The 22,519-nt window shown below is 45.0% G+C and overlaps 2 protein-coding genes across 2 annotated transcripts in view; one reads left to right on the top strand and one right to left on the bottom strand.

Annotated features, from left to right (window-relative positions):
- Nucleotides 1-1,159: 1,159 nt before the first annotated feature.
- On the top strand, nucleotides 1,160-6,129 carry f9a (coagulation factor IXa). The gene is made up of 8 exons (XM_014212252.2): nucleotides 1,160-1,340; nucleotides 1,459-1,628; nucleotides 1,737-1,761; nucleotides 2,150-2,263; nucleotides 2,560-2,694; nucleotides 2,865-3,076; nucleotides 4,792-4,918; nucleotides 5,123-6,129. Exons 1-8 carry the CDS (start codon nucleotides 1,214-1,216, stop codon nucleotides 5,701-5,703), a joined length of 1,491 nt encoding a protein of 496 aa, XP_014067727.1. The 5' UTR covers nucleotides 1,160-1,213; the 3' UTR covers nucleotides 5,704-6,129.
- A 1,074-nt stretch (nucleotides 6,130-7,203) lies between these two features.
- mcf2a (MCF.2 cell line derived transforming sequence a) overlaps nucleotides 7,204-22,519 on the bottom strand; it is a 36,129-nt gene continuing 20,813 nt past the window's right edge. The window contains exons 4-30 of the mRNA XM_045723914.1: nucleotides 22,414-22,504; nucleotides 20,802-20,921; nucleotides 20,585-20,701; nucleotides 20,231-20,380; nucleotides 19,965-20,080; nucleotides 19,758-19,872; nucleotides 19,467-19,586; nucleotides 19,020-19,211; nucleotides 18,551-18,742; nucleotides 18,168-18,339; nucleotides 16,700-16,779; nucleotides 16,354-16,439; nucleotides 16,187-16,253; nucleotides 15,989-16,104; nucleotides 14,518-14,587; nucleotides 14,307-14,399; nucleotides 14,047-14,139; nucleotides 13,508-13,636; nucleotides 13,086-13,307; nucleotides 12,680-12,772; nucleotides 12,248-12,326; nucleotides 12,083-12,146; nucleotides 10,748-10,848; nucleotides 9,401-9,513; nucleotides 9,053-9,165; nucleotides 8,312-8,415; nucleotides 7,204-8,183 (exon numbers count right to left, since the gene is read on the bottom strand). Coding sequence (XP_045579870.1) covers nucleotides 8,143-8,183; nucleotides 8,312-8,415; nucleotides 9,053-9,165; nucleotides 9,401-9,513; nucleotides 10,748-10,848; nucleotides 12,083-12,146; nucleotides 12,248-12,326; nucleotides 12,680-12,772; nucleotides 13,086-13,307; nucleotides 13,508-13,636; nucleotides 14,047-14,139; nucleotides 14,307-14,399; nucleotides 14,518-14,587; nucleotides 15,989-16,104; nucleotides 16,187-16,253; nucleotides 16,354-16,439; nucleotides 16,700-16,779; nucleotides 18,168-18,339; nucleotides 18,551-18,742; nucleotides 19,020-19,211; nucleotides 19,467-19,586; nucleotides 19,758-19,872; nucleotides 19,965-20,080; nucleotides 20,231-20,380; nucleotides 20,585-20,701; nucleotides 20,802-20,921; nucleotides 22,414-22,504 — 3,049 coding nt within the window. The 3' untranslated portion in view covers nucleotides 7,204-8,142. The remainder of the gene's footprint in view (nucleotides 8,184-8,311; nucleotides 8,416-9,052; nucleotides 9,166-9,400; nucleotides 9,514-10,747; nucleotides 10,849-12,082; nucleotides 12,147-12,247; nucleotides 12,327-12,679; nucleotides 12,773-13,085; nucleotides 13,308-13,507; nucleotides 13,637-14,046; nucleotides 14,140-14,306; nucleotides 14,400-14,517; nucleotides 14,588-15,988; nucleotides 16,105-16,186; nucleotides 16,254-16,353; nucleotides 16,440-16,699; nucleotides 16,780-18,167; nucleotides 18,340-18,550; nucleotides 18,743-19,019; nucleotides 19,212-19,466; nucleotides 19,587-19,757; nucleotides 19,873-19,964; nucleotides 20,081-20,230; nucleotides 20,381-20,584; nucleotides 20,702-20,801; nucleotides 20,922-22,413; nucleotides 22,505-22,519) is intronic.

Here is a 22,519-nt window from a genome sequence, read left to right as displayed (position 1 = left end):
CCGTTACAGAACAAATATTAGGCTACCATTTACCCACCACTCATTCGATAGCTAAGCATGCTCGAAAGTAAATAGACCGGTAGCCTACTGTATAGAAGCTGCAGTATTACTGTGACTGAGATAGGAGCGCGACATTATAGTGTCTTTAATCTCAGAGCCTATACCAAGAAAGGAGATAGAAACACAATTATCTATTGACAAACGAAATATTGAACAACCATTATTATTTTGCATAGTGTGAGCTGTAGCATTTACATTTAAATTGTTTGAAAAGGCAATCAATTATGCAGAATGCACAGCCAGTGTTTGGCACTCGCTATAGGCGATTAGTTTGCATTTTAGTTTGAAAAAGTCCCTGCAAAAGATCGAAACATTCTGCCCACACCTCTACAGAAATGTGATAAAATGTGCTATTGCACTTTCCAACATTTCCAAACCATACAGCAAGTGAGGGTGTTTTTGTTTCCATAAAATGTGAATGAATGGAGGACGTTTTCAGGCGGGGTTGTAGCGCTCGTTCACCAGCACACACATATAATAGATTATGGATCTGATTTATCAATGAAAACATGCGTATGTTGCGTGCGACAGTTTGATAAATACCAATCATTTGTGGCGCACACAAATCCTAGAATTTCCACGTACGCCAGAATTGAGTGAGAAATTTACGCACGGTTGATAAATTAGGTCCCTGGGGTTTGTACTGGTAATGTGAGCTGGTCAGGGAAACGCTAACCCCTAGACCTTTCATCTCAGTGGGTGTGTGCGTACAGTATGACGTAATGTTCAATCAAAGCATTGGTAGACATTGTTTTATAGACATGTGCGCCATCTACTGGTATATTACCTGAAATGCATGTTTTTTTTGTAGACGGAGGTTCTCTCCGTTTCTGATTACAGTCCAAACCTAGAGGAACACATCAGAGAACGATTAGAAAAAAAATCAGTCATCACAGAGAAAAAAAAACATGTAAAAACAATCTGTTCACAAAAGGATGTACACAGATACTTCCACCAGCCAGCTAGGCCATCATTGGAAATAAGAAGCTGTTCTTAATTCACCTGCCTGGTCAAAAAGTACAAATAGAAAATTAGAAATACACCACAGTATGTCAATGTTTTGCCTCTAAACAAACTAACAGCAAACATACCGTGTCACTGTGGCTCAAGAGTAAACAGACAGCTGTACTTTGGAGTGGGTGAGAGTGTGTCCATGGTGTGTGTGTTTCTCTGCATTGGGCATTGTGATACCAGAGTATCAGATCAGACAGGGATGGCAACAGTTTACCTATTCCTTCTCCTGTGTGTGATGCTGCTAGACTGCCGGCTGGGCTGGGGAGGTAAGTCCTGCTCTGACTGCTGATGGTTTCAGTAGGTTTCTCACTAGTAACAATATTACTCTCTCAGTTCTACACCAGCCGTAACTAACAGCCTTACCATCTCCCTCTGGCCCTCCAGCCCCAGTGTTCCTGTCAGGCCAGGCAGCAGACGGTGTGCTGAGGAGACAGCGGCGTCACAACACAGGGGTGTTCGAGGAGATGTTATGGGGGAACCTGGAGAGAGAGTGTCTGGAGGAGAGGTGTGACCTGGAGGAGGCCAGGGAAGCATTTGAGAATGAAGAGAAGACGGTGAGTGTGTGCGTGTGTATGGTGGGGTTAGACTCCACCATAAATACGGTACTGTGTAATCAACGGGTTAACTTGTGATATTCTGAAGATTGTGTGTTTATTTTTCAGATGGAGTTTTGGTTCAGTTATGAAGGTGACTTTGCTTAATGATTAACTGTCGGGTTGGCACAGAGAGGATTAAGCTGTGACTCAGAGCTGTGTGTACTGTGTGGGTTTCAAACTGTAGCGTTTAGCAGTATTTGTGTTTGTATTTATTATGGATCCCCATTAGCTGCTGCCAAGGCAGCAGCTACTCTTCCTGGGGTCCAGCAAAATAAAGGTAGTTTATACAATTTTAAAACATTACAATACATTCACAGATTTCACAACACACTGTGTGCCCTCAGGCCCCTACTCCACCACTACCACATATCTACAGTACTAAATCCATGTGTATGTATAGTGCGTATGTTATCGTGTGTGTATATATATGAAACTTGGTGTAATGTAAATTGCGTCAATAATGCTCTGTTATGTCTCAGATGGGGACCAGTGTAAGTCATCCCCCTGTCTTAACCAGGGCTCCTGTAAAGACCAGAAAGCATCCTACACCTGCAGCTGTCTACGAGGCTTCACTGGGACCAACTGTGAGATAGGTACAGTAATAATTGCTTACTTGACTTATGCCATTGGCTCCTATAAGGAGCATAGGCCTTGACAAATGTCGTCCATTTCCCTCAGTTCGGGGCAGGTTTGTCCAGCTCAAACCAATTGAGGACACTCTATGTAAACTCTGCCTGGACGTCACTCCTATAACATTGCAATAACACGGTTGTAAAACAACATGTTGGCCATAACAATCGCAACCATACTTACTTATTCTATTTGTTATATGATTTAACATGCCTCATCTCTTTAGATGTGGGTTGATGATGTGGGTTTCTCCCCACAGTAACGGCTAGACAGTGTGTGGTGAATAATGGAGAATGTATGCACTTCTGCGAGAGCCTGGGCACCTATGGGGCAGAGTGTAGCTGTGCAGAGGGCTACAAGCTGGCTCAGGATCAAGTCAACTGCAATCCTGAAGGTAGCCACAACATTCACAGGTCTTGCTATACCTTTACCATAATCTTGCTAAAGTACTGTGTAGCAACATGTCATACAGTAGTGTGATTACGACGTTACGACATTGGTGTAGAGTAACTTGACGTAGTGTTACCAACCAGCCCTGCTTAATTTGGATTTGTATGCCACCAGTGGAGTTCCCTTGTGGCAGAGACAGGCGGACTGTGATCACGGAAATGTCTAGATCATTACTCACCCTTAAGAACACAAGATCAGATGCCAACGTTACCACAACCCCCTCCCTCGCCCCAGCCAATACCACCAGGCCCCCCTTCGGAGAACTCAACACCAGAATACGTATTGTAGGTGGCGACACGGTCACCCCTGGAGATATCCCATGGCAGGTAAGAGAGGGGAAAATACCTAGATGCACTATGCACTGGTGAATGTATGTGTAAGCATCTCTGGGTCCTTGAAAAGAGCTTCATACAATCCATATATTATTATTACCATGTAAGGGCTGATATACAGTACCAGTCAAAAGTTTGGACACACCTACACATTCAAAGGTTTTTCTTTATTTGTATTATTTTCTACATTGTAGAATAATAGTGAAGACATCAAAACCATAAAATAAAACATGGAATCCTGTGGTAACCAAAAAAAGTGATAAACAAATTAAAATATATTTGAAATTTGAGATTCTTCAAAGTAGCCACCCATTGCCTTGATGACAGCTTTGCACACTCTTGGCATTCTCTCAACCAGCTTCATGAGGTAGTCACCTGGAATGCATTTCAATTAACAGGTGTGCCTTGTTAAAAGTTAATTTGTGCAATTTCTTTCCTTCTTAATGCGCTTGAGCCAGTTGTGTTGTGACAAGGTAGGGTGGTATACAGAATATAGCCTTATTTGGTAAAAGACCAAGTCCATATTATGGCAAGAACAGCTCAAAAAAGCAAAGAGAAACAACAGTCCATCATTACTTTAAGACATGAAGGTCAGTCAATTCAGAACATTTCAAGAACTTTGAAAGTTTCTTCAAGTGCAGATGCAAAAGCCATCAAGAGCTATGATGAAACTGTCTCTCATGAGGACCGCCACAGGAAAGGAAAACCCAGTTACCTCTGCTGCAGAGGGTAAGTTCATTAGAGTTACAAGCCTCAGAAATTACATCCCAAATAAATTCTTCAGAGTTCAAGTAACGGACACATCTCAACATCAACTGTTCAGAGGAGACTGCATGAATCAGGCCATGGTCAAATTGCTGCAAAGAAACCATTACTAAAAGACACCAATAAGAAGAAGAGACTTGCTTGGGCCAAGAAACATGAGCAATGGACATTAGACCAGTGGAAATCTGTCCTTTGGTCTGATGAGTCCAAATTTGAGATTTTTGGTTCCAACCACTGTGTCTTTGTGAGACGAAGAATAGGTGAACGGATGATATCCGCATGTGTGGTTCCCACCGTGAAGCATGGAGGTGGTGGTGTGATGGTGCTTTGCTGGTGACACTGTCTGTGATTTATTAAGAATTCAAGGCACACTAAACCAGCATGGCTACCACAGCATTCTGCAGTGATACGCCATCCCATCTGGTTTGCGCTTAGTGGGACTATTATTTGTTTTTTAACAGGACAATGACCCAAAACACACCTCCTAGCTATTTGACCAAGAAGGAGAGTGGTGGAGTGCTGTATCAGATGACCTGGCCTCCAAAATCACCCAACCTCAACCTAATTGAGATGGTTTGAGATGAGTTGGACCACAGAGTGAAGGAAAAGCAGCCAACAAGTGCTCAGCATATGTGGGAACTCCTTCAAGACTGTAGGAAAAGCATTCGAGGTGAAGCTGGTTGAGAGAATGCCAAGATTGTGCAAAGCTGTCATCAAGACAAAGGATGGCTACTTTGAAGAATCTAAAATATATTTTGATTTGTTTAACACTTTTTTGGTTACTACATGATTCCATAGGTGTTATTTAATAGTTGTGATGTATTCCCTATTGTTCTACAATGTAGAAAATAGTAAAAATTAAGAAACTCTTGAGCGAGTCGGTGTATCCAAACTTTTGACTGGTGCTGTATGTAACGGGCTCTCCCTGCTCTCTACTCCCCCAGGCAGCTCTGGTGCAGAGGCCCAGTGGTCAGGTGTTCTGTGGGGGCTCTATCCTCAGTCAGTTGTGGGTCATCACTGCTGCCCACTGTCTGGTGGAGGGACAGCAGGGATCTTTCTTCGTCAGAGTGGGTAAGGCACAATTCCAGTTCGTTTTTTTAAGCTCAGCTACCGTGCGTTCTCACTATTTTACACAGGAGCGTGTTCATAGGTGTATGATTTGTATCTATTTCATTGTGTCTATGACTAAAACTAAATTCTTTACTAGGATGATTCATATTGATTGATTACAGATGGATTACTTGATTGCTTAATTTAGTTATTGTACCTCTCCAGGGGAGCATAACATCAATGACAAAGAGGGCACCGAACAGGACCACGAGGTGTCGAAGCAGTACAAACATCCACTCTACGACTCCCAGCAGAGTCTGTACAACCATGATATCGCCCTGCTGCGCCTGCACAACCCCATCACATTCTCCTCCCACGCCAGACCCATTTGCCTGGGGCCCAAGGTCTTCGCCGAGGACCTGGTGAAGGATCAGTCCCCGGCTACGGTCAGCGGCTGGGGTCGCACACGCTTCCAGGGGGCCACGTCTCACTTACTACAGAAGGTAGAGGTGCCATTTACAGAGAGGACGTCGTGTAAGGATAGCAGTAGTGCCCGTATCACCAAGTATATGTTCTGTGCCGGCTATGCTCACGTGGCCAAAGACTCGTGCCAGGGCGACAGCGGGGGTCCCCATACCAACCGTTACCATGACACCTGGTTCCTTACAGGGATAGTGAGCTGGGGGGAGGAGTGTGCCAAGGATGGGAAGTATGGGGTATACACCAGAGTGTCGCATTACTATAGATGGATACGTCACGTTATGTCAGTGACCAAGCGCGTGCTGCATGATGTCCTGGATGACTAACCCCTGACCTTTGACCCTCAGGGCCCACGCTGGCTTCTTTTGTTCCAGGTTTTTATGGGGGTTCAGGAGATGTGTCCGTTTTGTATTCAAAGAGAGAGCATTGTCTTACCTCCATCTGCTGGTGAAGAAAAGCTTTACAGGATATAGACCTGTATGGCGAACAGATGCTTATGCCTACTGAACATTTATTATGCTTATTCAGAAAACAAAAACGATAATTTACTGGCAAATGGGTGTATGCAAGCAACTAACACTGCTTTATGGTATTCTACTATAGAAAAAAAACATTAAACTCTAAGGCGCAGAACAAACCTGTATTATTTCAATAAATACTTTATTTGGTCTATATACAATACTGAAGCTGTATAAAAAAGCAGCCAATCAACAACGATGACTGTAGAACAATAATAAAAACCTGAAACCTGCCATGTTCAGTCAATATTCAGTTAGCCATGCTATGTTCTCTTATGAGAAACACTTAGCAACAAGCTTACAGCGCTTGTCAGACGCACAGCATTTTCAAGCATATTTCTGTTTCTATTTTTGAACATCACAGTTCAGTGCAAAATGTGCAGAATGTTGGAGCCCAAAAAAAGAAAACCCAGCTAATTCTGTCATATGAGGAGAGAAACCCATTGAAGCGATGCGCAGCAGTCAAACAGGTCTCCGTTAAGGGCACAGACATCATATTCCTGGGCTGCACTGTTGCTTACTGCCGCGAAGGAACAACTTGATAGCAAAATTAATTAATTTATGAATTAATTAATAAGAAGACATTAGTAGTGTGGAGCTGTGCTCCCGCTGTTTTCCTGGCTCATTTCCACATCAAACGCAGCATATCAAAGGCAGGCCTCCGACTGGGGCCTTGATTTGATGTAGTAAATTCATATAAGTCCGCAATCAATATTTAATTAAGCGTTCGACATAGCGGGTATATTTCATGTTTGCTGTATGATCCTGTTTAATGGGAAGCCTAAGATTAATTGCAAGGCCGTGGAGGAGACGAGTAGAGGAAGAGTGCCATATTTCTCCCTTTCTCTTGATCCAGCTCTCTCTAGCTCCATTTTGTGCTGTCACGGGCAGAGGGCTGCTCACACCGGGGAGACAGATAGAGTGAAATCCTGGGGAGAATGACATCAGTCTTTGCTGGCGCCACGCTGGTAGTCGCCCTTCCCCATATCACTATAGACCTGAGGAAGTACCCTTCTATCAATCACCGTCACCTCACAAGATGTCGGAATTTACCATCCGTGACATCTTAACAACTTTATTTATATTGGGGCGGTGTGTCTCCTCTCCATTGACACACACTGAGCTTCGGAAATAAAACTGAAAAAGAATAGGTATGAATCAGGAAAATATGAAGGAGGTATTGCGTTCATGGAGAGCTCAATTTCTCTAGAGCCTTTGAAAATGTAGTAAAGCTTTCAGCTTGTTTTCTTTCAGCTCGCATTTCTCTTATAAGCATTGATAAAGTGCCAGTTGAGTATAGGTCTGATGTGAGGTAGAAGCAAGACTGCGTTTGATATTGCGGAGCAAACAGTACATTTATCAAAGAGGAGCTCGATTCCAACATTGCAGGAATAAAAAGGCATTATGGCACGGCACGTTTTGGCATTTCAACTCTTGGAGAGCTAAGGGTGCCTTAAGGAACACGACAGGATGGATACCTAAACAACACGAGCATGTAGAATAAATGAACGTCAACAAACAATAGACCAACATTCAAGTATACACATCAAAAATGAATTACATAGCTATGTACAAAAGTCTCTTTTTAAGAAATGTTTCAGGCGAAAACCCGGATTATTATGACGCATAAGAACACACATAAACATACAAACACCAACTGCATTCTCACTGATTAGCCATGACGGTCAACAATCCCTCAGAGAGCTAGAGTCCATGGATGTAATCCAGCTACAGCAGCACAACAGAACAGCCCATTGGCTGGGTCTAAGAGGAAGTGGGGGATTGAATTTTAAGTCCCAAACCTTTTCACATGTCCCTTGTCCTTCACCAAACCGTGTGCCTTTGTGCTGGTAGAACCCTGTGCTGTCTAAAGTGTTTGGAGGGTAACATTCATAAAGTGTGTCCACTGTCCATCATGGAGGGCAAAAAAAACAGGTCCTCATGTTACTGGCCCAGAAAAATGTCAATCAAAAATCCAGATCTAAAACTCCTGTGTCCTTCTTCAATTGGCTAGTTGTCTCTAATCGTGGCCAATCAGAGCACTTTGAGGAAGCAGAGTTTAAGATATTCCATCAGTCATGACCTCACAATGTCTAATGGAAAACAGTCTGTCTTTTCAGTCTGTCAATCTTTGTAGATGTCCAACAAAAAGGTGTGCCTTCCAATGCTCCTCCAAAGTGGGAAATACGAGGTTCCGACTAACCACTTTCCCAGTTCCCGCGAGCACTTGAAGACAGCATTTTTCCTCTAAGGGGAGCTGAGCTTTCTGGCCTTCAGATTCCCTGGATCTGCATAAACGATAGGAGACACAAATGATTCAAACAAACCCATCTAATGAGCTACATGTCAGAGAGGAGGATTGAGAGTACAAATGGCTTTAGAAACCTCTTTCTCTGTACTGTAACACTAACCTTACCTCCTAGTCTGGTGGACTGTCCTCTACTGCTGTTTCCCAGAATCATGTGCAGGTTGGGGACTGGGATGATACCCTCCTGTCTGCGACTCAGGTTCTTCACCAGCCTGGAGATGGAGTGAGGGAGGGAGGCTTTAGAGGAGTTAAAGGCCCAGTGCAGTCAAAAACGTGATATTTGCTGTTTCTCATTAAACAAACAATCCCACTATGAGGTTTGAATATTACTGAGAAATTGTGATAAGGCCATTTTAGTGTTAGAGCTGTTTGAAAAAAAGTTTTGGCCTGCCTGGTGACAACACCAGGGGGTCAATTAGTTCATAGGTCATTAAGAAATAGAGTTCCAAGCCCCTCTGCCAATAACAGATAGTTTTGTTTCCCCTCCCCACTCAGACCAATCTCAGACAGTCCTAGCAACATTCTTGCTTGAGAAATTGCTCATTGCTAAAAAGCAAATGTAATTCTTTGACCATTTTAATTGAAAACAATCACAGTACTTACTGATTTAATATTGAGATACAAACAGCTGCATTGGACCTTTAAAGTGAAGGGCAGGACACACGATAATGAAATTGGCGGAGCGCAGAAGATAACCCGCTGGGTGTTGACGAATGGTGGCCATTCAACATGTAGAATTGTTGAGAAATGAAAATAAAATGGTAGCCGATAGGACTGCCACACGCTGCTTTTAGGACTGCCATTGGCAACCAACTTTACCACCAGACAAATGACACTGTCGACACTCACCAGTGGCCTTCGCTGTCCTCGTGCTGCAGCTGGATGACATCACCGCTCTTGATGGTGAGGTCATCTGGGCCGTATCGTGAACATTCAGCCAATGCCTTATATCTGCCTGGAGCCTGGGAGGACAGACAATTCTGTTAGACTAGGAGAAGGATATGTAGAACTGTAGCCTAATAGAGTATGCCTTTTAAACGTGTAGTGTACACTTTAAACGTAGGGAGCTTGAAGAGGTTCCTTTAACCTTTCTGATAAGCATATTTAAGGTCCTGGGTAAGGAACGAGGCCACACAGTGTGTTAGTGTTTAAATACGAATGAGTGGTTGTATTGATGTTGTAGAGAACCCATCTCACCAGCTGAGCAGCGTCCTCCTCCTCGGTGTCTGACGGCTGAGAGGGGTCCTCACCTCCACCCCACTCCTCCAGACCCTCACAGATGTCTACTGAGTGAGGCGCCCCGGGCCAGCCTGGAAATTACACACATTTTGCTCGTTTCTTCTTATATAGTGCCTTAATGAAGTACCAGAAATACCCAAAGTAAATACGTGGTAACTATAGCGATAAATTACAATTAAAAACGGAGTAATTGACAATCAAATTATATATTTTTTCTAAACTGTAGAGTATTGCGTTATTATTCCAGATTTTATATCAATACTGTGACTCCCAAGTATCGATTTGTAATGTTAGCTAGCGCTAGTGCACTGTACCAGCGATACAACTGCAGGATGTATCATCCTATAGTTTGTTCTCCATCTTCTTTCTAAAATGTTTAAATGGTTTTGAGAACTTTTACCTTCAAAACAAATTTTCGCATGGCTTTCTCAAGGAACATCGAATCGCAAAAAAATATATAATCTTGATACATATAGAATTGCAAAACATATGGTATCGGCACCTAAGTATTACTATAATATTGTATCTTGAGGACGCTGACAAATCCCAGGCCTACTTTAGATGCACTATTGTAAAGTGGTTGTTCCACTGGATATTATAAGGTGAATGCACCAATTTGTAAGTCGCTCTGGATAAGAGCGTCTGCTAAATGACTTAAATGTAAATGTACTTTCCCCCCCCAGAGTTCCTCCATGTGAAATACCTGCATCTTTAGGGGAACCGGGATTGCAATTGTATTAATACCCACATAAATCCAATGTCAATTCAGAGGAGTTTCATGTACCATCTCTCATGACCCAATAACCATAACTACAAATAGTTACCAAGTATTTACTTTATTATGTTATGGCTATAGACAGGTGAGTTGCTTAGAAACAAAACCGATGCGTGCGCAATTTAGGGGCAAAACAACTGTCAACTCAGAAGGATTATTGACCACATATGAACTGTATTTCATCTTCAAATGTTTATTGAAAACATACATTTCCACAATAACCACTAGTTGTCTCTCAAATACATCGTTACAGTTGTTGGTTAGATAGCTAGCGAATTTTCGCCATATTAGCATACAGGTGACATCAGTCAAAACACCTCAAAACAAGACATGGTATCAATAACAAGATACAACTAGCTGAAACAAGAGACCTACTATTCCCCACATGGCAGCCTCTTGTTGCTAGCTATCTGACCGTTCAAAATCATAACACCACGAGGCCTTCTGCCCCATTGATGCGAGTGCATCATTTTGGTGAAGTTGTCTGGCAACCGGTCTACTGTACATGTATGGGGTGGTGGTGTACTCACTGCGTCGGTTGCGCCGGTGTTGAGGGGAGTGGGACTGGGGGTCTGGACTGCTCCTCCCTGACTCAGTGTCCTCTGAGCTGATCGACGCCCTCTGCTGTTTGCTGTGGGAGAGACAACACGACACAATCCATTTGTATACATTTTAATTTAACCTTTATCTAGACTTAATCAATTAACGAAATCATGCTCCAGGTAGAAGCTGCCCTTAGCCACAGATCTAACCTTTACTAATTTCGGAGGAACATCTGATCCTTGATCTGTGGTTATGGGCAACTTCTTCAACTTCTCAAACTCATCTCACACCACCATGATGACCTTTCAGACGCCAGCCAAACAGCCCATAGCGCAGCAAAACAGAGTACAGCGTATAGCGACCAAGTGCAACCAAGTTCACACTGAGACAGATGTTGGCGCATGGAAAGATCTGGTCTCGATTTAACAAGATCCTAGTTCATCAGTGTATTAGGTGGTCTATATTTTGGGTTTGAAATAACTACTATATTTAGTGACATTTCAGTTATATTCGATCTCAAAAAGCGAGCCCCATCTTAGAAGCAGTTCTAGTGCTGGAAACATGAGGAAATCAATACGTTTTGTGTTTATTTGCTTTGCATTCCATGCTAAATTGAAAATCCCATGCAAAGATGGGTGCAGTCATTTGGGGTAAGATGCCTGAGATGGAAGGCCTGTTGGGACATTGGTCTCTCAAGACATGAAAAGTGCATCTGGCGATTTATGAGCCGAATGGAGTCTGCTATTAAATGGGTAGCAGATGACGGTCAGTATGCAAACACAGCAGCCCTGTGGGTGGTTTAGGTCCCCAAGCTGGGCCATGCCGAGCCTGGCCGAGGCATGCAGAGCTGGGCTGAGTTTACCACTGAGCGTCAGGGTGGGTCAGTGGCGCTGGGGGGCGGGGGCGGTTGGGGGGGGGCGGGGCCGCGGGCGTTGCCGGGGGCTTCGAGGGTGTGGACTCCGGGAGCGCAGACACTGAAAGACATTGGCGGACAGCGAGACAAAGTCCAGCCCCGGCAGACAGCCCTTAGGAGCCCCTCCGGACGGCCGCACACCCCTGCAGGGGGAGGGGAGGAAGGAGGGGAGGAGGGGGGAGGACAGCAACCAGACAGCAAAGGAGAGAGTGGAGCATTCACACACACACATCTTCTCTTCACACACCACCTCCTTAACCTCCTTCCCCTCATTTTCTATTTCCCAGCTTTATACCTGCTTGTTGATATGCTCCCCAACACCACATATCATAACCGTCTCAACAGGTCACATAACTGCCTGCCACACTCACACCATCAGCTGGGGAGCTGTGTCTTACACCCAACGTACCTCTCAGACAAGGGCGGAGACAGTTGAATGTGGTCTGGCATCTGGTTGTTGACACAATGCTCATCTGAGAGAAAAAAAGAGAACCAGAGAGAAGATGTCTGAGATGATTTAAACCAACTCTTTGTTGGGTGTGCTTTGGAGAGGGATGTGAGTGACGTCCAAAACCTTTGAGGAGTTTCTGCTGGTTGGTGAGGATCCTTCGCAGATCATTGAGCCAAGCCATCTTAACCTCCACTGTGTTGGCCTGGGAGATAAGATTAGAACACAGTCAATGTATGGCAACAAAACGCAATAACAAGATAGACTGAATACTTATTTTTTTTGTGAAGACATTTTATTTGCATCTCACAGGCATGATCTCAAAATGGCACCACAGTAACATAACACATATTTCACTGTAACAATACATAACAAATCATAACATGGCATAAAGTTGACAACAAAGAAGGCACAACAAAGAACAGAACAACACGCAGATGACAAACAAGTCAGTGGGTGGTGGTTGTTGTCGCGAGTCCTTGTGTGGTGAACATACGCCGCTTCTGGGTGGCATGAATAATTTCAACAGTCATTCCACAAAGTAGAGGTAGTCCTTACCTGAACTAAGTACACCTCCTCCCTGCCACTGTACCAGATCTCAAACTTTTTCACATCTCCCTTGACGTTCTCTGTAATCCCCACCGCACTCATCTGTCAGGACACACACACTGACTGTTACACACACATACTGATTGAACCTGGGGCCTACAAGCACACGTCAGCTACATGCTATACGTCTGGCCCGCTGGCCCACACACCTCTGTGTGATGGCAGGAAGCTCAGGGGCTCAGTAATAAATCAAGAGGAGAACATCTGGTGGTGTGACACCATCCGCCATGCCCTGTGCATATTAACACACACACACTCGCCTTGACACACAAACCAAAACAAACATCCCACTGGAGACCGTTCCGAAAGGCAGCACATGTCAGAGAGTACCGCCTTCACACACACACACACATACCTTGAGACAGTGCTTGAAGCTGTAGGAGGGGGTCTTGTCTGCACCCTCTCCATGCTCCTCCCTGCGCTTGCAGAAGAGCAGGGCTCTCTCGTACAGGAACAGGTGTCTCTGCATGGGCTTGAAGCGGGCCAGCTCCTTCATACGGGTGGGGCCTTTCTTATGGCTGATCCACACACTGAAGGAGCCCTGCATCAGCACCCGGCCCAGGTCGGACAACTCTCCCTGGGTGAACAATACACAGACTGATCCCGTCTCTGACCCTTACACAGTTCATCACATAGGGACTGGTTTAGTTAGCTCATCTAATGCTACACATACTGACAGAATTGTATAAATTGCCAATATACTGTATGCTATGATTAGATTTCAAACCACTTTGCTGTACAGTGTCAGCAGCACAGGGCTGAAGCACCAGGCCCCACCTGGTAGCCTGTGATGGCGATCTGATGCATGGAGTCATTGACTGACTTGAGGAGGTCCAGCATGGCTGCTAGCGCTCCCTGTAGCTCCGAGGTCCCCTCACAGCCTCCTGGACTGTACTTCAGTAGCTCCTAAATCACGCACACACACACACACACACACACCAATCAATGTCTGGTACACATCAATATCTGATAAAAGTTAAAATCCCAAATTCTCCAGCTGTACTATAAAATAGATGTGTTGCGCGTAAGATTTTCCTTATTTTGTCGTTTAACAGGGACTAACACAGGAAAGAAAATTGGTAGCAGTCCCCATTAACCAGATGGGATTTCTCTGTCATTTAATCTGTAATCCCTAATGTCATGCATTCAATTCATTGAAAGGAATGTCCCTCTGTAGAGCTAGGTTATGTAAGAGTGCTGTTGCCATTTACAGGATTTGGGGACATTGAATTATGATAAAGGTTCCGCATAGTTTTATCTAGTATAGACGCTGCAATAGTGGCATGGTATGCTGTGTAGTGGTGTGTGTGTCATGCCTTCAGTAGTAGCTGGTACTTGGTAAGGCGTTGTACTGGTTTCAGCAGGTAAGAATCCAGGCCCAGTTTGTGCTCCAGCTTCTTCTGACACTCCTGTGGAATATGTCGAGGAGGGACAAGATTGGGAAGGCTTTAATACTGCTTTACCACAACAGTGAATCTATTTAAAATGATATGTGATTTTGTGTCATTAAAAAAAAGAATATTATCGCTATCAATAGAGAGCAGTAGTGGGCTGACAGACAGAAACATTTCTTCACCTGGAAAAAGGCACAGTCTGAGAACTGCCTCCATAAGGACTCTGAGCGAGACTTATTCTGACAGTAACACTCATACACCTGGAAATTCTCCTTCTGGAAATACACACAAACATGTCCAATGACACACCATCCATGCAAGTAAAGACATTGTTCAGAAACAACCACAGACATGTATACACACACACACACACACACTATAGACTTTCCTCACCCGCTCCAGAAAGCAGGCCCCTACTCCCTCTGGGGTCTCCAGGCAGCCCTCCAGGTCCTGCAGGAACACCCTGTCGAAGCAAGAGTCAGAGGTCAAAGGTCACAGACAGGTCAAGTCAATAGGTCATACCCTAACCACACACAGCAGCAACCATCACCACACAGTCAGCCTCACAGTAGGCCCCTATCCTGCCCTCCTCCATAGTTAATGACTGGGGTCACCCACACAGCCGTGCCACTGAGCCCCCTGTGTCTGCCAGTTTCCTCTCTCATTGGCATAATCAAATGCTTGTTTGAGCAACTCACATTTAACACCAGTTAGAGGCGCTCTAATTGGCTTCGGGCCTCATGCAGTCATTCAATTAAGCCATTCAGCCCAGCAGGGGAGCAGGCCCAGCAGGCAGGAGATAGAAAATGCAGATCACAGAAGGCTGCTCACAATAATAATGGCCGTAACGGAGCTAATGGAATGGCATCAAACGCATGTAAACCATATGTCTGATGTACTACACCATTCCACTGATTCTACTCCCGTTATTACCACTAGCCCATCCTCCCCAAATAAGGTGCCACCAACCTCCTGTGATACAGACAGAGCCACTAATAAACACTTGAACTAACTCACACAGCTGGATAGAGGAAACTGGCTAGTATACTGAACAAAAATAAACGCAACATGCAACAATTTCAAAGATTTTACTGAGTTACAGTTCATATAAGGAAATCAGTCAATTTAAATAAATAAACTAGGCCCTAATCTATGGATTTCACATGACTGGGAATACAGATATGAATCTGTTGGTCACAGATACTTTAAGAGAAATGGACCTCACAATGGGCCTCAGAATTCCATCACGGTATTTCTGTGCATTTCAATTGCCATTGATAAAATGCAATTGTGTTCGTTGTCACGTGGTCCACGGTTGTGAGGCCGGTTGGACGGACTGCCAAATTCTCTAAAACGATGTTGATGGCGGCTTATGGTAGAGAAATTAACATTAAATTGTCTGGCAACACCTGCAGTCAGCATGCCAATTGCACGCTCCCTCAAAATGTGAGAAATCTGTGGCATTGTGTTGTGCGACAAAACTGCACTTGTGTAATGATCATGCTGTTTAATCAGCCTTTTGATATGCCACACCTGTCAGGTGAATGGATTATCTTGGCAAAGGAGAAATGCTCACTAACAGGGATGTAAACCGATTTGTGCACAACATTTGAGAGAAATACACTTTTCTTGGTTGTTTTTAAGATTTAGCATTAGATCATAGAGGCTATGTGGATGCAATGATTGGTTCAATCTCACAGTTCATTGAGGCTCCAAATGCTTATGGAAAACAACATTAATGACTGCTCACGGGTCAATGACAGTGCGGATCCTTCCTCTAAACCACAGGATGTATACTGTTTGTTTGTGTGTGTGTGTGTGTGTGGTGTGTGTGTGTGTGGTGTGTGTGTGTGTGTGTCCTTGCCTGCTGTGGAAGTTGTAGATCTCAGGCATGTTTCCAAACAGGATGTCTTTCTTACTTTGAAGGATGGGGGGCAGGAGCCCTGAAAGGCCTGGGTTCTCCATCTCTCCCCTGTATCCCTACGAGCATATACACATACATCAGTATAGAGAACTCTCTAGTAATCCAGAAATGGTGAAACAGTGCTGTGTATCTTCTCACCAGCAGCACTGACAGCAGCTCCTCCACATAGACTCTCTCCGTCTCGATTAGCTCCCTCATCACGTGACTGTGGAGACACAGGGCCAGAGGGCCTCATTAGTATTATGTCTGAACATAAGGAATCAGGAAGACTACAGAGGGATTATATAGAGGATGAGTAGACAGACCGTTTGAGAAGGTCTGGGCTGTCCTCTCCCTCCAGGCTGGAGAGCAGGGAGCTCCTATTCTCCTGGTAGTCATGCATCACCTCGATCTGAGACAGACAGGTCACACAGAGACAACCAGGATGTAACATCCTCAGATAACACAGATTAAAGAAGGAAATCCACCTCGAGCCTTTACGACTACCGAAAGATTACTGACTTTAATGTAAACATCACAGCTGTACTGTTGCCACGGTGACATTCATAGTGAGGTGTGTGAACTGCGACAGCATTCAAAGTTCTTTCTCCACTGTGGTTATTCACTTTCTTTCATTTCTCCACGTTTACGTCATCCTTTCCTCCATCTCACCTTTCTGGAGCCGGGGCTTTTCCGTGACGTCCTCTTCCCAGGAAGTGACAGATCGAAGGAGAACTTCAAACCGTCGACCCCTGCAAAAGATTACCTCTCAGCTGAAGATGATAATGATGTACGTTTCGATAAAACACAAGACCTGTCTGGATAACATGTTAATAATGCTGATAAAACACAAGAACTGCCTTGTTCAGAGGCAGAACAACAGATTTTTACCTTGTCAGCTCGGTGATTCGATCTAGCAACCTTTCGCTTACTGGCGCAACGCTCTAACCACTAGGCTACCTGCTGCCCCAGTATCCCCTAAGGACTGATTATACTGCTGGGCCAAAACAGGTAAATCTTTAACTCAGGTCGAGCACAAACACTGTGGGCTTCCTCATTACTGGATCCTGTAGTTGGCTGCTTTGAATACTTCACTGCAGGGCTGGGGGGACGTGTGTGAAGCCCTGGGCTGAGGACAGCTGGATGATGAAACATGTAAACCTCTCTAGCCAGAAGCAATCAGCAATACAGCAAAACTGACCATCCTACCGATCCTCGACTTCGGCGATGTAATTTACAAAATAGCCTCCAATACCCTACTCAACAAACTGGATGCAGTCTATCACAGTGCCATCCGTTTTGTCACCAAAGCCCCATATACTACCCACCACTGCGACCTGTACGCTCTCGTTGGCTGGCCTTCGCTTCATAATCGTCGCCAAACCCACTGGCTCCAGGTCATCTACAAGACCCTGCTAGGTAAAGTCCCCCCTTATCTCCGCTCACTGGTCACCATAGCAGCACCCACCTGTAGCACGCGCTCCTGCAGGTATATCTCTCTGGTCACCCCCAAAGCCAATTCCTCCTTTGGCCGTCTCTCCTTCCAGTTCTCTGCTGCCAATGACTGGAACGAACTACAAAAATCTCTGAAACTTATCTCCCTCACTAGCTTTAAGCACCAGCTGTCAGAGCAGCTCACAGATTACTGCACCTATACATGTCCTATCTATTATTTAGCCCAAACAACTACCTCTTCCCCTACTGTATTTATTTATTTTGCTCCTTTGCACCCAATTATTTCTATTTCTACTTTGCACTTTCTTCTACTACAAATCTACCATTCCAGTGTTTTACTTGCTATATTGTATTTTACTTTACCACCATGGATGGCCGTTTTGCCTTTACCTCCCTTATCTCACCTCATTTGCTCACATTGTATATAGACTTATTTTTCTACTGTATTATTGACTGTATGTTTGTTTTACTCCATGTGTAACTCTGTGTTGTTGTATGTTGTCGAACTGCTTTGCTTTATCTTGGCCAGGTCGCAATTGTAAATGAGAACTTGTTCTCAACTTGCCTACCTGGTTAAATAAAGGTGAAATAAATAAATAAAATAAAAATACAGTCTGATGCTGTTTAATCTACTGTGACAAATCTCCTCAACCATCAAGTGCGTGTGTCCACTACCTCCTCTTACCATGCTTGGGGGAGAATAGTGGGGACTTGGAGCGGGGTGGGTTCTCTGGCCGGGGGGCCACCAGTTGAATGGGACGGACGTGTTTATCAGCCAGCTTCCTCAGACAGACCTGTCTGTTGTGGATCATCTCCTGCACCGCTGTGTGCTTCTCAAATGTCTTCCCTATCTGGACCTGTGGAGGATGAAGAAAGAAGGGGGGGGGCTTAGAGGATTTGCAGTGTGTAAGCGAAACAGTGTTAGCGAAACAGTGTTAGCGAAACATATGTGTATAGAAAGCCTTATGAGGGATTAGACACAGATGGTTCATGAGAAGCATTACAGAGGGATTTTCTATTTAAACCATAGAGCTGTTTGTGAATGAGAGACACTGGTTGGTGTTTAACCTGTATCTCTGGGGTGAGGACAGACTCAAACTCCACGGCCAGGAGGTCAGGTCCTGAGCTGAGGAGAGACGGAGCCCCCTCCAGGAATCTGTCTATGTCCTTCAGAGCAGCCTGGGCCCCCTCCTTAGACTGGAACTTTTCCACCAGCTGCTGGGCCAACAAGTAGGCCCCGTCGTCACACCAACTCTGGGCCTATGGTGGGGACGAGACAATGTCATGCACACTGACCAGTCATAATCGGATATAGGTTAGCACTTGAGAGAGAATAAAGGTAACCAAAAATATTTTAGGGCTTGGTTTTGTGCCAGCACTTCATCTACACAGATCAACAGCTAGATACTCAAATCAAATGTTACTTGTCACAGACGTGTTTAGCAGATGGTATTGCGGGAGTAGCGAAACGCTTGTTTGTGTGTGTGATAGTGTGTGTATTAGTGTAAATAAATGTGTGTATGTGTGTGTCCTTTACCTGATCCAAGCGTAGCAGCAGCTGGTGGGCCTGGGAGAGGTGTGTGTGTTTGGCCCTCAGGGCCTTACTGAGCGTGTCACAGCGGTGACGTAGCTCGTTGCAGCGCTGCACGATCAGGGCCATGGCGTAGTGGTGACAGGCTGCCAGCTGGTGACCGTGGAGGATGATGGTCTGGGCACGGGCCATCTCCTCCTAGCAACATCCAGGACACCACAGTCAGTTACATACAATAACATGCAGGAGGTCTACACAAATACAGTATCACCATGGCAAATACAATTCAAGCCTAGCTCCACAACCAATGCCGTTACCAAAAGCACGCGAGACCCAGAGAAGACAATCTCTGCCAACCACCATTTGTAAGTCAGGTCCTGAGGCTTAAGTATACGTTAGGTGTAGTCCTGGTCCATTGATCTGATGAGGGAGTGTGTCCTACTAAATACTGACCTGTGCGTGAGCCTCCAGGCTGTCCAGGTCCCTGAGTGTCTGTTCTGTCTGAGTCAGCGTCTCCCCTGACAACGACACCTCCCTCTCCTGGGTCGCCAGACGCTCCAGAGACAACTCCATCTGACCACAAGAGGAGAGACATTAGTTCCACCCATATGAACCTCCCAACTTCAAAACACCTCATCCAATATCCAATTGAACTCTACACTCTATGGGTTTCGTTCAGGAGTTGCCTCTCGGCATAGGCCAATTAATCAACAATCCATCCATGACGTAAACGGTCAGTCTCACCTCCTGGAAGCTGTGTTCGTATCTGAGCAGCTGGAGGTACTGTTGGAGCTTCAGATGATGCTTCTCAAAGAAGCCGTCAAAGGCTGACTCCATGTCCCTCAGCTGGGCTAGTAGCCTGAAGACCAGCGAGAGAGAGGTTGTAATAGATGGGCCACTCTATTACATTTAGGCAGACGGTAGTATGATTATCCCTCTGAGGTTATATACCTCTGCACAGTCTCCCAGTCCAGCCTGATATCCCATAGTGAATCCTCCTCTCTCCCAGAGGCCTCCAGGCTAGCCAGCAGGTGACGACCCTCCTTTGATACAGACCATATCGCCTCCTGTACAAGACAGACAAGAAAAATGGCTATAAAACATCAGTGGGTCAATGTAGACTAGATTTCAGTTAGTCTGCCGCTGATACGTGACTGTCACACATTATCATGGAGCCTAGCGTAAAAGGTGTGTGAAACAGAGTGCTGCAGTTATACCTTTAGTTTCCTGTACTTGTCAGTGTGGATTGAGAGGAGGTGTACGATGGCGGTGCCCTCATCTGGCAGCTCTGGCTCTGCCAGCTCTGTGCCAAACGCCTGCAGCATCTGAGCTATGTCCTTAACTGTCACCGCAAAGCTCTCTATGGCCTGGAGGGAAGCCAGAGAGCACACAACACAGGGACGTCATCACAGAGTTTCTACATTTATACTCTGACGTCATCACTCAGAACGGTGCAGACATACAGGCCAAGTTTGAATGTGTTTCGCCACATCAGACATGTTGCAATATTTATGCTGGGGTTCTGAGTCGCTGCATGGTTGATGGTATGTAAGTTTAAGGTATGTATGTACTGTTCTCAGGACGATCCAGTCACTGTGGCAGTAATCCAGGGTTCCACCAAACTCTGAGGTCAATTGATTCTCATCAATGTATCTCAGTAGGTCTGTCACAGAGCTCAGCATCACCACCTAATAGAGGAGAGATATAATAATGGACACATTATTGACTGTGTTTAGTACTATGTACATGTGTGGTGAAGTGTTGGATTTGGTAAATGATCTGCCTTACTGGCATCTTGAGCATGAAGTCCTCCTGGCTGAAGCGGAAGCCCAGGTCTGTGACGGTGCGCTGGAAGAAGCTGGTGGGTCTCAGCACCAGCACCAGGTGGAGGTTCCCAGGGAAGGAGGCCTGGAAACAGGGAGGAAGAGGGACACCGTCACTGATGGACAGTGAGCCCTGATCTAGAGCTTTGACAAACCCTGGACCATGCCTTTTACCCAAAACCAGGCCAGTCTGTTCACTATGAAAGGAAGGGACTTCTGGATGCATAGCCGTCATCTGTTCACCCAGAATGGACATATTGACAGCGCTAACAAGCAATCAGGCTCAGGCAGACAAAGCCTCTCAGTCTGACCCACTGTCAATTAAAGGAGGAAAGCTGGACCTATCCTGCCTATCACAGGTGTATTGAAGTTGTATTCAATAGAAAATGGCTTCACTAACCAAGGATAGAAAGTAGGTAGGGTGAATTCTATTTAGGGATGAGGCTTTGATTGAACTTCAGAGCGATATTCAGCATCAGGCATCACAAGTAAAGCATTTAGGATGGCAATCTTATTAGCTCAATTTGAAAAAGAATTCACACCCCCATTTTTATCACATGACTGTGGTGATGCAGGTCTAGCCTTACTAACATATGGGTTTTGTATAATTCAAGATGCCAGCTGTTAAAACTTAAATATGCATAGGACATCGACATAATACAGTGGGAAATGTTGATTATTCCATAAAGAGCTCTGATATTAATTTGACGTCGCCATCTAAATCTAGCTTCAGGCTACTTCAAACATGGACATTGCCCTTAGCTCGACATGCTAAATATTGCAGTCGGGTTTTTATAGCCATCGTTCTCTGTCTTGCTGCATCAATTGCATGACTAGGCTAAAATCAGGCTCTGCACCGCAGTGCTATGCTTAAGCTGCAGCCAGTGAGCGATGCCGCATTCACCCTGCCCACCCAAACTTGACCACAACTCTTATCAATAAATCGAACTATTTAAAAAGCGCGTTACCGGGCTCCTCCGTATCGTGGGCAATCCTAGGCGCTGGTAACTCACAGCCATTGTGTTTACAGCCATTTATACAATCATGCTGTCACTCTAAATCTCGCCGTCACGAAGCTTACAAATCGGTGCCAATGTAGGCTACTGGTTCCCTTTACTTGGCTGCGGGACCACAGCCGCAGCATCAACGCTGCTGCGACGATGAGGGTGGCAGCGCTGTCTGCAATCTCTTCCTCTCATCGTGCGCCGAAATATAGCGTCATCAGGTAATATCCACGTTACTGAGTGCTGGCTAGTGCATCTTAATTCCCTTGCCACGGTATTCAAGTTTCATACAGTGAGTACAGAACATTTTCTTTGAAAACTATGCATGAGCAATAATAAACAGTGACAAAGCAACTGCAGTATTTGACAGATATAGTCACGACTAAGTATTTTAATATACTAAAGACCGAGAGACGAGACCATCACAAAACAGCAGGAACTGAGCACTGGGAAATTCAGCACCATGGACAGCTCCCCACGGACGTCCAGTCTGTCTAGTGCTGAAATTCTGAACTGGATTTGAGTTTTTTGCCACAGCAGCAAATCATATGTTCAAGACTATAAGTCGCTCACCGCAATTCTGGCAAGTGCTGTTTTGATTGAGGTCCAAGTATCCAGTCTTCTGTCTAAAATGATGATGAATTTTACACCTGGTTGTCGTGCTCTGCAAACACAAACA

Source organism: Salmo salar, chromosome ssa09, assembly GCF_905237065.1.
Source record: "Salmo salar chromosome ssa09, Ssal_v3.1, whole genome shotgun sequence".
Lineage (NCBI taxonomy): Eukaryota > Metazoa > Chordata > Actinopteri > Salmoniformes > Salmonidae > Salmo > Salmo salar.
The sequence above is the reverse complement of the archived record's forward strand: the minus strand, read 5'-3'. Positions and strand labels throughout refer to the sequence as shown.